We start from the raw sequence: 14,840 nt of genomic DNA, 5'->3' as shown, positions 1-14,840 counted from the left end.
GGAGGAAAATCCATGTAGTCCTCACCACAATGAAACTGCAGTTGAAATTCAGACATTGGCCACCACCTCTGGCCACCATGACACTGGCTCCTAAGGCCTGGTACTTCAGGGCTGCCAGGGTGAAGAGCAGGATGTTGACCCCGATGTAGGCTGCCAGAATGGCCAGCTTGCCAATGTTGTTATGCCAGTATGCTAAGGTCAGGTAGCGAGGCATCCGTGGCCTTTTCTTGGAGGATGGAGGCTTTAGCCAACTGGCTGCACTGTGAAAAGGAGAAGTGGTTTCGTTCAATGGAGAGGGCACCTACTTATGGGGGAAAGGCTGGTAAGTGAGTTTAGGGAATAAGAGAGAAAGAGAAAGAAAACCTTGGCATACCATGAATAACAATCAAAGTGAACAAACAACAAAATGGATAAAATTTATACAATATATCATCTACATGGAAGGGAAAAGCTAAAGGAAGAAAGGAAGGAATAAATGAAGGGAACATTTTAAAATCCTACTATATGCCAAGAACTTTACAAATATTATTTCATTTGATCCTCACAACAACCCTGGGAGATAGATGCTATTATTATTTCGATTTTATGGTTGAGGAAACTGAGGCAATAGAGGTGAAATGACTTGCCCAGGGTCACACAACCAGTAAGTGTCTGAGATGGCATTTGAACTCAGGTCTTCCTGATTATAGTCTCATTACTCTATCCACTGTGCCTACATAATAGATAACCCACAGATTGGGAAAAAATACAAAATGGATTACTTATAAGATTAGTAAACAATGGGGCAGATAATCTACAAAGCTTACAAATCCATGAATAGGGTGATCTACCAAACACCCAGGGAGATGATCCAATGAGAATAGATCATGATCATCGCCATTGTCAGAAAGTCTTAATTTATGAACCTGATTGTATTTGGCCTGATAGTTCAACAGCCGTACAAAGTGTAATGTACCTGCTGTGAAGGAGCTTAATCAGTCAGTCAACAAACATTTATTAAGTGCCTACTATGTGCCAGGCACCATGCTAATTGCTTTACCAATATTATTTCATTTGATCCTCACAACAATCCTGGGAAGTAGCTGCTATTATTTTTCCCATTTTACAGTCAAGGAAACTGAGGCAGATAGAAGTTAAGACTAGCATCAGACAGTAAGAATTCTGACATTTATATATCCCAGTGGCTACCACTTACACATGTGCCTTTTAGGGAGTACTAGACTTGGTTCCAATTAATTGCTAGTCTTCTATAATGACCCCATTAGCCTCCCCTAAGCTTAGCACTTAAACTAAACTCTTAGATAAGGACCTCCTTCAAAAGGCCTTTCCTGACTCAGTTGTTACTATGATTACTATGTAATCACTATGTATTTATATTGCACACATCCCATATTTAGTTGTCGTGTCCCCACTCAGTAGAGTGTAAGCTCCTTGAAGGGAAGGGGCTGTCTCACTTTTGTATCTATATCCCCAGTGCCTAGCACAGTGCTTGGCACATGGTAAGTGCCTAGTAAGAGATTTTTGATTGATTAATTGTTTGGTCTAAGATAGACAGAATGACATGCATAAACATAGTACAATATACACAGAAAGCCAAAGAGGAATAGTAACTGAACTGAAATGTAGGCAGTGAGTGATGTGTTAGCATCAAATTCAGGCTAGGGTGAGGGCATTTGGTGAGGGACAGTTTGGTCCAACATGGATGCATCTGCTCAAAGGAAGTCAATAGTACCTGATGGTTAAATTTTCCATGACCTCAGGAAAATTGTCTAATTCCTCCCGGAGCTCCTCAAAGGTGATAGAGCCATTATGGTCTTTGTCAGCTGATTCAAAAAGGGCCAGGGTGAGGTCATCCAGCTTCTCTTCTGGCAGAGAGATGGTGCTCTCCTTCAGGCAAGACTGCAGCACTGTGCGAAGCTCATCTGGATCAATGGATCCGCTGCCTGGTGTGGAGAAGTAGGAATTGTCATGGGGAGGAGTGGTCCCTCTTGACACCGTAGAAACATAAAATTAGAGCCAGAAGAGTCTATCCAGTCCAATATCATAATTTCACAAATGAGAAAATAGAACTAGCCAGAGTCACACAGATAGTGAATGCCCACGATACTCACTATTTCAAAACGACCCTCACACTTGGAGGTTCCTCACAATGTAACCTTAACCTTGTTTGCCTCAGCTTCCTCATTTGTAAAATGAGCTGGAGAAGGAAATGGCAAACCACTCCAGTATCACTGCCAAGAAAACCCCAAAAGGGGTCGCAGAGACTTGCAAACAAATGGAATGACTCAACAACAAAATATTCAAGGTACTATGCTAGGTGCTGAGGATACAAAGATTTTTTTTTTAATGGCACTTTGCTCTTAAGTAGTTTACTGGGAGTATGGAGTGTGTGTATGGAGAGTCATAGTTCTGTTAGGGTCTGCCACCTATTCACATTATAGCTCTGAGGCCACTTTTCCATGATTTTCCCAGGCCAAGCCAGCAGACTCATAATTTCAAACAGAAAGCACTTAATGAAACACAATCACAAAGAGGCAGCAGGAATTAGGGGAAAAGGGAACAAAGGTACAAAGGGAACATTTATTAAATGCCTACTATGTGCCAGGCACTGTGTTAAGTGCTTTATAAATAATATCTCATTTGACCCTCACAGCAATCCTGGGAGGTAGTACTATGATTATTCCCAGTGTTACAGTTGAGGAAATTGAGGCAGTAGAGGTTAAGATTATCATTAGATAATAAGAATTATGACCCTTTTTATAGCCCAATGGTTGCTACTTATATATATGCCTTCTAGACAGTACTAGAAGTGACTCCCATTAAGTAATGGGCATCTGTAATGATCTCATTAGCCTCCCCACTCCACTGAACAAAGCCCTTGGGAGGTTCGAAACCCCTGAGTCACTCAGACAGAATAAGATCAGTGGTAACAGCCCAAAACCCTGCCATGGAAGAGTTTGAATATCAACTCCTGCCAATCCCCAGGAATCTCCCCTCTTCTCTCCATCTTACTCTCCACTAGAATAAATCAGCCCCAGTCCCCAGGTTCAGGCTCCTCACTCCCCACGATGTGTGGTACTGTTTGACCCAAGTAAGAACCCTATTACTGGTTTTGTGAACCCATTTCCACCTGGGGGTCTGGGTGGACCTGACCCATTTTGACCAGATTTCCTGACTATCCTGAAGTAGATGAAATTTGTTTGAAGGGTCTCTGTCCTCCCACCATTAGCTCCCTTTCCTTTGCACTTTGATGAACCTTCCTACTAAGTGCCTAGTAGCCATCTAAGGTCTCTCACTTGGAGCTCAGGGCTGGTCATGGATAAGCAAAATAGGTAACTGTCAGTAAGTCAGTCGACAAGTATTTATTAAGTTCTTACTATTTCTCGGATGCTGGGAATACAAACAAAAGCAAAAACGTGATTCTTGCACACTTTAATGGTGAGAGACAACATGCAAACAACTATGTACACACAAAATAATCTCAAAGGAAAAGCACTAGGGCACAGAAAACAGAATCCCCCTACTTGCCCTAAAACTCTCCAGCCACCTCCCTCTTGCCTGACATTCTTTTACCAAAAGACAAAGTTACTCATTCTCCAGAGAAAGATCGAGCTTGCAGTGGCAGTAGCCTGGGATCTAGAGGCACAGTGGATAGAGTAGGAAAACCTGTCTTCCTGAGTTCAAATCTCACCTCAAATACTTACTAGCTGTGTGACCCTGGGCAAGTCACTCAGGTCGGTTTGCCTCCATTTCCTCATTTGTCAAATGAGCTGGAGAAGGAAATGGCAAACCACTCCACTTGCAAGAAAACCCCAAATGGGGTTACAAAGAGTCAGCCATGACTGAAAATGACTCAATAACAAAAAGCCTTGGGAGAGAAAAATACTTCACCCTTCCTTCCTCTTCCCTGAAACTCCCATCATTCTGCTGCCATCATCAGATTCTACCACTGGGGCCAGCCTCTTACCATCCACATCATACACCTGGAAGAGGAATTTGAGTTTGTCCATCGTGTTCCCATGGATGAGCAGATTCAGAGCCCCCAGCAGCTCTTGTAGGGTGATGGTGCCACTTCCATCAGAGTCAAACAGGGCGAAAAACCTCTCTGCAAAGAAGGACTGTGGGAATCACAGAGTGTTAGAACCTTAGAAGTCACTTCATCATCGTCATCATCATCATCATGCCATTTTAATTAAAGTGATCATTTACAAAATACTTTAACATTTGCAAAGTGCCTTACAAATATTATCTCATTTTATCCATACAATGACCCTTGAAGATAGGTGCTATCCCAATTTTACTGATGAAGAAACTGAAGCAGAAAGTGGTTAAGTGACTTTCCCAGGGTCATATAGTTAGTAAATGCCTGAGACTAGATTTGAACTCTGGACTTCAAGGCCAGTAGTCTAACCACTGTACTACCTAACACCTAGTCCTCCTAACTGATATAAGAATCTCCTAGACCATTGTCAAAATCTGCTTGAATACTTTCATCAATGAATACTTCCCATCAATGGGAAGTCAACTCCTATAGGAAATAGGTACGATTGTGAGAAAATTCTCAAAATAAGCAATTTGCCTCCCTATGGCCTGTATTTTTAGGCCTAGCTCTGTCTTCTGGAACTACAGAGCATAAACTTTATCTCTGTTCCATATGGTAGCCCTTCAGGAAACAAACTGTGAGGTCCACGATCAGGACCCAGGCAACACTGATTTTTATTTTCTTCCTTTTCATTGGGTATGCCTACCTTCTACAGGGAGATGTTAGAATAAGCAGCATGGACTGACCAGACTTTATGGGATTATTTCCTTTCAATTCATTTCAATTCAGATCCCTGTGTGAGAAAATGCTCACTTCCCCAGGCATAGATTTCAAGGAAAGCAGTGGGAGCCTCAGAAACATCCTATCAGATCACTGTCGCACATTCTAGGGAATCAAGACTAACTGAGACTCTCACTCTTGTTTATAAATGCAAATAATTTATTGGACTTTGGGGGAATTCTGTTCTCATAGGCCTGAACATATACATAACATACATATATACAGTATATATATATGTGTGTATATGTATATGTGTATACACACATATATATGCATATATATGTACATACACATACAGGTACACAGAGTACTGGGATAATTTGTTTAAAACTCAGGATCAGTGACATAGGCTACTAAGGAGACATGTCTGCTGGTAAATATTTAACAATTGGCTCTCTGAAAAAAATGTACTCAGAAAACACTTTTGAGTTTCATCTGCATTATTCATATTTTCTCCATCACTCTCATAAGTCTAGACAATCAATAAAATAATAAATCAAGTCCTGATTTGCCTTCCTGGTTTTGGAGGAATAAATTCTCATACTGAAATTTTAAGTAGCAGGTTTAGAGCTAATGCAGCACATCTCTGCATGTGACCCCCACAAAAGGACTACCTAGAAAGGTCGCTGCTAGATACTAGAGATTTTTCCAGAATGCAAAGTCAAGTTTCTCTAGTACCGACTAGTTGCAGCAACTCCACATCAAATAAAATACATGGAAAGCCCAGTGGGACTGACTTTGATCACATGGTCACCAGCAAAAGATTGACCTCTTCTGCTGGTTCTTTCTGATAATCCGGTAGCCTGGAGAGAAGTAGTATATTAGTGACAGCAATTACACTGTTGTGGAGAAACTCTTTATATGTGAGACATTTTTTAGCTAAGCCTTGGGCCAGCAAGGAATCAAGCCTGATAAAAACAGAGAATGCATGCCAGAAGTACTTAAGGCAATCTGAATGGAAGGAAGGGAACTCTGAACAAAAATGTAGAAAAGAAGAATTGAAAAGACTTGGAACATAGCCAGTCATGGTCTAAACCAGGGGTGGGGAAGAGGCGGCCTCAAGGCCACATGTGGCCCTCTAGGTCCTCAAGTGTGGCCCTTTGACTGAATCCAAACTTCACAGGACAAATCCCCTTAATAAAAGGATTTGTTCTGTAAAACTTGGACTCAGTCAAAAGACTTCACCAAGGACCTAGAAGGCCACAGATTCCCCACCCTAGAAAGCTATGGATGAATATATCAGGCCAGGATCAAGCTATCCCTGACACTTCCAGGTGAAGTGAGGGGAATATCAGTACTGCTCCCACCTAATAATAACAAGTAATGTTCACACAGTGCTTACTAAGTGCTTTGTAATTACTCTTATTTCATTCTCACAACCACCCTGGGGGATAGGTGCAACTATTATCTCCGTTTTACAGTTGAGGAAACTGAGGCAGACAGCAGTGAGGTGATTGCCCAGGTTCACTCAGCTAATAAGTGTCTGAGGCTGGATTTAAACTCAGGTCTTCCTGACTCCAAGCCAAGTACTCTATTCACTACACCATCTATCTGCCCTAAATGGGAGCATTTCATAAAAGAAAAAAAGATCACCAGATTTTCATTGGTGGGGCCTTCAGCTTTCTTGGAAGCAGTGAACAGACCAATCCCTCATTTCTTAAGACATTTATTGCTTTTTCTCTGGGTAGAATATAAGCTCCATCTTGGGCTTTGAATAAGCACTTGCCTCTTTCACTTTCAATGCTGTCTTGAATTCTTGCAGGTCAATCTCCCGGTCTTTGCCAGCAATGGCCGCAAACTGGCGTGACACCCACTCCAGCCATTTAGCATCATCATCAATATTCATGGCACTGAGGAACCAAAGGGAAATTTCTGGTTTGTCAATGGAAAGAGGAACCTGAAAGAAGATCCCAACGATCCAAGTACCTTTGCTCCTGCCCCAATTAGAGGCAGGTTTCATTTGAAACCTATGACTTTGACATTGCTCTTTGACTTTCTGGTTATAATGAATACTTGTGGACTCTGGGCTGGAAGGAAGGAAGGAAAAGAGGGAGGGAGGAAGGAAAGGATTCTTTATTAAGTACCTTCTATGTACCAATCATTGAATTAAGCAAGAAATATGAAATCAAATTAAAAGAAAATAACTTCTGCCTTAGAAAGACAGCTTACCTTTGGGTGTCAACTACTGATTTTGCTCATTCTTTCTGATCTCCTGAATTCTTTATCACTTCCAGATCCATAGTACCTATCACCATGCCTTAGTAGATCCCCCAGACTAGAACTCTTGTATACCTAGACCTATATAGCATACCAGAGATCTCCCTTCAAATACAAAAGCATTTAAATTATGACTCCAGTGTAACAGGGTCCTGGTAAAAATGGATCCCAGAATCCAGGGAAAAAGTCAGGAAAGCCAATCCTCTGGGACTTATGACAAGCAAAAAACTGAACAAATTATATATAGGATTATCAATCTACAGGAAACCTCACTCAAAGCAAATCATTGTCTGATGTGAAATGAAGGTATCTCCTGATAAGATTAATGTTCTTTCTGTATGTTGGCAGGAAAGGGACAACTCCAAATGGAAACAGTGGGAAATAATTTGCAATCTTGGCACTGTAGCCTGACATGAAATGTTGCTGAAATGAATTAAGGGTCATGGTGGTAAAATGAGGAACATTGTAATGATAAGTACATGTAGAAGAATGATGGTCCCCATGGAATACATCTCTTCTTACATACTTTGTGTTTATATATATATATACCTAAAAAGTGTATATATACATATATGTATACATACATATACATACACACATACATACACACATATACAAATATAATACACATATATACAAATATGCATATATATAATATACATATAAACACACATATATATATATATGAAGATGGCAGCTGGCCTTTCTCCAGATCAGTTCCAATAGAATTCCCTTCTCCCATCCCTTCAATGGGAGCTCTTTTAGGACAAGGATTGTTTTTTTAATTATTTATTAAGCCTCCCATGTGCTTGGAACATAGGAGACAATAGATGCTTATAGAATTGCAGCCTATTTCTAGCACTGATTGGGAAGAGAGGCTCTAATTCTATGTGACTGGTTCCTTAGACAGAAACAATGTTTGAGTGGGTAAAGACATTTGATCAGGTTATGCCACCTTTGTTAGACTTATCCTATACTCAACAAAAAGCCTCTTACTCCGTAATCTGGTCCCCTAAAAAATAAAGAAATTTCCCCTCTAGGAAGGTAGCTCTTTTTCCAGAATACCAATGCTGGACCTCAGGTCAAGTATTACTGCAGGGATAATAAATTGACTGGGAGACTAGCCAAGATGTCAGAGTAGGGGGAAAGAGTACAGCCCAGCTCCCTCCAAAACTACTCTGACAATGATCTAAAAAGAATGCCAGACTGAGCAGGACATCAAAGAAGAAACTATGGGGGGTCACGTCTATAGCCCAAGATCACAAATTTGACCCATTTGCAGGTGATTAAGGAAGAAATTATGGAGCCAGTTTGGACTGGGATTATAGACTCATTACTCAGAACTCTGAGCTAGGCCTATTGCACAGAGATGCCCACAACTGATCTTGGAGCTGGGCCAGCACCTCAGGAGGGATCTCCCACAGGGTTTGGGATCATAGACTTAGATCCAAAAGAGTTCTTAGCTAACCTAGAAATGCTGATTACTGGAAGAATGACTAATAAAAAGATAAAAAACCATTATGAGATTAGGGATGCCCAAGACATAAACCAAGAAGAGGAAAACTCCAAAATGCTCACAAGCAAAGCAAACCCAACTTGCCCACATCAATTAGAATTACTAGGAGAAATAACACAAGATTTTAAAAATGAGTTAAAAGATAGTATCATAAGTAAAATGAGAATGATAGAGGAAAGAATTGGAAAAGAAATTAGAACTATGGGAAAAGACTTGAAAGAGAATTAACATCTTAGGACAAGAGTTACAAAATCTTCATCAAGTAATAGACTCACTGAAAATTAAAATGGACAAAATCAGAATTAATGACAATGTGGAAGAAAGAAGAAATATTAAAGTGAAGCCAATGTGTCCCATGCCAAAAACAGATCAAAGAGAGATGATTTAAGAATCACTGTACTAGCTTAAAGTGATGTCGGAAAAAAGAGCCTAGAAGTCATGAAAGAAAACTGCTCACATTTCTTAGAACCAGAGAGCAAATTTCAATGTGAAGAATTTACCAGTTATTGCCTAAAAGAAATTGAAAACTTCTGGAAATGTAATGGCCAAAACCAAAGGTTGCAGGTTGAAGAAAAAATACTGCAACTGTCCTAAAGGAAAGATTCTAGGTAGCAAGGAACCATAATCAGGGTCACACAAGATTTAGTTGCTACCACTATAAAGGAAGAGAGCATGGAATACAATATTCCAAAAGGCAAAAGATATAGGCTTACTATCAAGAATACAATTAAGAATTATTATCCAGAAAAGCTAAATATAATCTTACAGGGAACAAAAATGGATCTTTAATGAAGTAGAAGACTTCCAATCACCTTTAAAGAAAAGACTAGAGTTTAATAAAACTAAAATACAAACATGGGAATAAAGACAAACACAAAAGATAAATGAAAGTGAGCAATCAGAAAAGACTTTATAATTAGGAAGTTTCTGCATTTTAATTGGAGAGTGATAATACAAGCATCCTTCAAAAATGGTGATGTCAGCAGGGGTCACAGAGGGAGTAAAATAAAATGGAGAGCTTTGGAGTAATTTTTTGTTATATTTTGATGATCTTAAAAAGAGAAAGGAAAGGGAGAGGGGAAAAAAGATACATTAAGGGGGAAAGGGAGAGGAGTGGGACTTACCTCAGATAATCAGGGGTGCAAATAGAAGACTATATAATTGAAAAAGGGGTAGGGGTAACTGGAAGAATGGTATCACTTGAACCTCACTTTGAATGATTCAGAGTGAAATGAGAAGAACCAAGAGGAGGGGAAATCTACTATAACAATAACATTATAAAAATGAATAATTGTGAAAGTCTTAAGAACTTTGATTGACACAATAGCCATGCTTCCAGAGTTAGAATGCTGTCTACCTCCTGGTAAAAAGGTGATAGACTAGGCATCCAAAGTGAAACATGCATGATTGGGCATGGCCAATATGGTGTTATATTTCGCTTGATTATACATATTTGTTATAGGGGGATTATTTTTTTTTTCAGTTAGGAAGGGGTAGGAGTTTGTCAAACTCCAATTTATTACACAGTCTATTCTAAGAAAGAGACAAATGAGATTAGGATGTGGGTGTCCACAGCTTAATTTCTCTCAAGCTGGCTTGACATGCATTGCATGGGAGTTCAGTCCAAAATTGGGCCCTCCTAGGGGGGCCAGTTCAGATCTGGCTTGATTTGGAATTTTGGGGTGTAGGGTTATGTGCCCTTCAAAGAGTAGTTGTTTCTAAAGGGTGCCAATCAACTATGATTGGTCAACACACTGGGAGGGGGGTTATATTAAAATGAGGGTCTCTGAATATGTGACCCAGGTCACTCAATCTTGGTCAACAGGGTTGTTATCACCCACCATCCAGGCAAAAGAAATACCACCCCCAGTCTTGGGAATCTGTCTCTACCCAAATCTGAGTGGGATAAAATCAATTCAGGCTTGGATCTGGAGTTTGACCAAGATAAGAAGATTCAATGCAATCTCATTATCATAAATGTCCTTCTGAAGAACTTTGAATAGAAGAGTACAGGGGGGAGCTCTGAGTCTCCAAGACACAGATTTCTTAGAGAAATCATTTTTCACAAGGTAGAAAGGTCAAATAATTCCTATCAATTAAAAAAAAAAACAAATTGACTTTCTGACTTAAAAACCCTGAACCATCTGGCAATATAAATGGGTAATAAAAATAGCCATACCGTTTGACCTAATAATCTCATTATCAGAAATATATCTCAAGGAACCACTTAAAAAAGAAAAAAAATTACTAGTAGAAAGAGCTATTACTCATGTAATGTGGAATGGAGTTGGAAGAAGTCATGCAACCATAGGTCCACTGCAAATTCATGCTATATAAACCCAGCTGGACCCTCACCAGAATATAGCAATCCTTTCATTCATCCCTAGTTAACTCTCTATCATAGTCCCCACAGAGGCCATTCTGAATCTTCTCTTCTCTCCCCAAGCTTCCCACACCACCCTCTTCAGCTGTGGATATTGTCTCTTACTTTAGAGAGAAAATTGAGGCCATTCAAGATGAGTTCCCTCTTTCCCAGCTCCTGTCTAGATCTCCATACCCCTTAACATTATTCCCCATTCTTTTTTCCTTTACTACAATCTCTGGTTCAAAGGTGGCTTTTCTGTTTGCTGAAGCCAACCTCTCCATATGTACTCTTGATGTTTTCTCTCCTCATGTTTTCTCTGCCAGAAATATTTCTTCTCTCTCTAATCTCTCCTCATGTTTTCTCTGCCAGAAATATTTCTTCTCTCTCTAATCTCTCCCTATCTATTGCTTCCTTCTCTTTTCCCTATAAACATGTTCAAGTCCTCCTCTTCTGCCCCATCCCACCAATTTTAAATAAACCCTCACTAGGTCCTACTCTCATGTTATTGTCGTGCGCATCCTCTCTTTCACAGCCAAATTTCTAGGGAAAGTTTTCTACAATTTTTGCCTGTACTTCCTTTCCTCTAACTCACTTCTTTCTCGCCTAATCACTCAACCAAAGCTGCTCTCTCCAAAGAGAGATATGTAATAGCTTGTTCTCAGACTTTTTCCCTCTTGACTCCTCTGTAGCCTTTGACACCATTGACCACCCTCTCCTCGTGGATATCTTCTTCTCTCTGGGTTTTCATGACACAACTTTCTCTTGTTTCTACTCCTACCTCTCTGATTGCTCCTCTGTTAGATCATCAAAAACCCTAACTGTGGGTGTCCCCCAAGGTTCTATCCTGGGTCATCTCTTCGTTCATACTCTCACCTGGTGACCTCAACATTCCCCATGAGTTTAATTATCATCTTTATGCTGATGACTCCTAGATCTATATATTCAACTCCAGTCTTATGTACTCCAATTTTGCAACACCAACTACTTCTAGGACATATGCCATAAGCATTTCAAATATAACGTGTCCTTCTCACCCCCAACCCATCTTTCTTCTGAACTTTCCAATTTCTTTTTATTTCATTTTATTTTTTAGGCAATTGGGGTTAAGTGACTTGCCCAGGGTCACACAGCTAATGTCAAGTGTTTGGTCTGAGGCCGGCTTTGAATTCAGGTAGTCCTGACTTCAGGGCTGGTGCTCTATCCACTGCGCCACCTAGCTGCCCCCTGAACTTTCCAATTTCTACTGGAGGTACCACCATCCTTCCATGAACAGGCAGTTTTCAGAAGAAGAAATCAAAGCTATCAATAGTCACATAAAAAATGCTTGAAATCACTATTTATTAGGGAAATGTAAATTAAAACAACTTGGAGACACCACCTCACACCTATCAGATTGGCTAACATGACTGAAAAGGAAAATGACAAATGCCGGAGGGGATGTGGAAAAATTGGGACACTAAAGCACTGTTGATGGAATTGTGAAGTTGTTCAAGCATTCTGGAGAATAATTTGGAACTATGCCCAAAGGGCTATAAAACTGTGTATACCCTTTGACCCAACAATACCACTAATAGATCTGTATCCTAAAGAGATCAAAGAAAAGGGAAAATGGAAAAAATATCTTGTACCAAGATATTTATAGCAACTCTTTGTGGTAGCAAAGAATTGGAATTTGAGGATATACCCATCAACTATGGAATGGCTAAACAAATTGTGGTGTATGATTGTGATAGAATACTATTATGCTATAAGAAATGGTGAACAAAACAGTTTCAGAAAAACCTGGGAAGACTGATGTGAAGTCATGCAAAGGGAAGTGAGCAGAACCAAGAGAACACTGCACACTATAACAGCAATATTGTAAGAATGATAAACTATGAAAGAATTGGTTACTCTGATTAAGACAATGATTCAAGACAGTTCTGAAGTACCCATGAAGAAAAATGCTATCCACTTACAGAGAGAGAAGAGAGGTATTCTGAGTGTAACTTGAAGTATACTATTAAACTTCATTTTTCTTGCATGTGTGTGGGTGTGTGGGTGTTTTCCTTTGCAATATCATCAATGTGAAAATATGTTCTACATTACTTCACATGTATAATTAATATTATATTGCTTGCCTTCTGGAGGAGTGGGAGGGAGAGGATTTAGAACTCATTTTTAAATGAATGTTAAAAAATTTTTTCTATGTGTAATTGGGAAATATTTAATGAAATAAATAAAAATATAAAAATATTATCCCAGGAAGTTTTTCAGATATGGCTAACGTTCTTCATAGTACTATACTATAGAATTTAGAACTGGAAGTAGTCTATAATGATCATGGGACCCCAGGATGTTATATCTAGTGCTTATATCTTAGAAGTCATCTACTTCAACCATCTTTATTTTATGGACTAAGGCCCAGAGAGGGGAAAGGCCAGATAACAAGTGCTAAGGCCTCAATTTGATCCAAACCCAGTGGTCCTTATCACCTGACTCAACCTCCCTCATCTTAAAGACAATGAAATTAAAACTCAGAGGGGTGGAGGGATTTGCTCAAGATTGCACAAGTACTGAGCGGTAGAGATGAAATTCAATTCCAGGGCTTCTGACAGATAGCAGGAGAAAATGAGTAGCCAGAGTTGGCAGTGCCACTCTGGAGTCTAGAGACTAGTCCATGGGGTAAGTGCCCAGGGGCCAAAGCCCTTATTGTTCCCAGTTGCATCCCCTTCACACGCATACCAGATTCCCAACTGCAAAATAGAGTATGTGACCCATCTATTTGATATGATTTAAGGGGTCAAGAAGTCCCTTTGGCCCCAAATCTCTCCTTCATTGCTCTCCAGAAATTCTTTATTAACTTCTCCTTATTATAATGGCTGGTATTCTATCAATTATTCCTTTGAATAATTCCTTTGAACCAGCTACACTCTTACAAAATGCCAAAACCCCCAAAATTAAAATCAATAACAACAAAAACCAAGAGGGTTAAGGTGACTGCAGGGTTTTTAGTCAAATCACATCTTCCTTCACTGAGGATATGAGAGTTTTGATGGGAATGGGGAAGTAGGGAAAAGTAATGTTGGGTAAGGGAATAGTGAGAGAAGATGGGTCCTAGGGGTCTAGAGTTGGAAGGGATCTCAGAGATCAAGTCCAACCCCCTTACTTGACAAAGAGAAAATGGGGACCCAGAGAGGCAAAGTGATTTGCCTAAGGCCACACAGGTAGTAAGTAACAGAACTAGTATTCAAACCCAAGTCTTATGACTCCATGTTCTTTCACTTCTATCTGGGTGGGCTTAGGATGGTTAGAAGGAATGTGAGGAGAGTGTGGGTATCAGGAGCCACAAAAGGGAATAGAAAGAGAAGTAGGAAAGTATTCAAGAAAGAGTTTGACAATTTTGAAATTTTTCTGAGGATTAACTCTGGACATACATCCATACATAAATGCACACACAAGCATATATACATTTGGTAAATTTCCTCTTTTCCTCATTCACCAGGTTTCCTCAAATTTCCCAGCCTACCTGCATCAAAGAACGTGCATCTAACTTACTTTCTGCTCTCCATGGGTTCTGGTTCCAGCTGGACCGGTTTTGTATCCATGCTCATTTTCTCTCTCTGTCTCTGGACTAAGCTCTGCTCAAATTATATCTGTGAGTTTGTTTATTTTTATGACAAATAAGGAAAATGTACTGCTGATCTCAGGAACTAAATTTTTTTGCCAACTGACACACCCTCCTTTTTTTTAGAAATCTGCTGGCTAAGAGGTGGCTTGGCTTCTGCTTCCAGAGAAGTCCAGTTTATTGTTTGGGGATGGGGTGGAGATGGCGTGGAAATGGAGTTGGAAGAGGACTGTCATTGGGATGGAAGTCATCTGGTCATTTATCTTTTTTCCCATCTGTAAACTGTTGCCCAAATCTCAATGAGAGACAGGGA

General features: G+C 39.9%; 1 protein-coding gene across 1 annotated transcript in view; it reads right to left on the bottom strand.

Annotated features, from left to right (window-relative positions):
- NOX5 (NADPH oxidase 5) overlaps window positions 1-14,533 on the bottom strand; it is a 43,169-nt gene extending 28,636 nt beyond the window's left edge. Inside the window, exons 1-5 of the mRNA XM_027851824.1 lie at window positions 14,458-14,533; window positions 6,549-6,672; window positions 3,968-4,118; window positions 1,733-1,943; window positions 26-260 (exon numbers count right to left, since the gene is read on the bottom strand). Of these exons, the coding sequence (XP_027707625.1) occupies window positions 26-260; window positions 1,733-1,943; window positions 3,968-4,118; window positions 6,549-6,672; window positions 14,458-14,513 (777 nt within the window). The 5' untranslated portion in view covers window positions 14,514-14,533. The remainder of the gene's footprint in view (window positions 1-25; window positions 261-1,732; window positions 1,944-3,967; window positions 4,119-6,548; window positions 6,673-14,457) is intronic.
- Between the last annotated feature and the right edge of the window lie 307 nt (window positions 14,534-14,840).

The sequence above is a fragment of the Vombatus ursinus genome, unplaced genomic scaffold, assembly GCF_900497805.2.
Source record: "Vombatus ursinus unplaced genomic scaffold, bare-nosed wombat genome assembly UNPS02009205.1, whole genome shotgun sequence".
NCBI classification, from domain to species: domain Eukaryota; kingdom Metazoa; phylum Chordata; class Mammalia; order Diprotodontia; family Vombatidae; genus Vombatus; species Vombatus ursinus.
The sequence above is the reverse complement of the archived record's forward strand: the minus strand, read 5'-3'. Positions and strand labels throughout refer to the sequence as shown.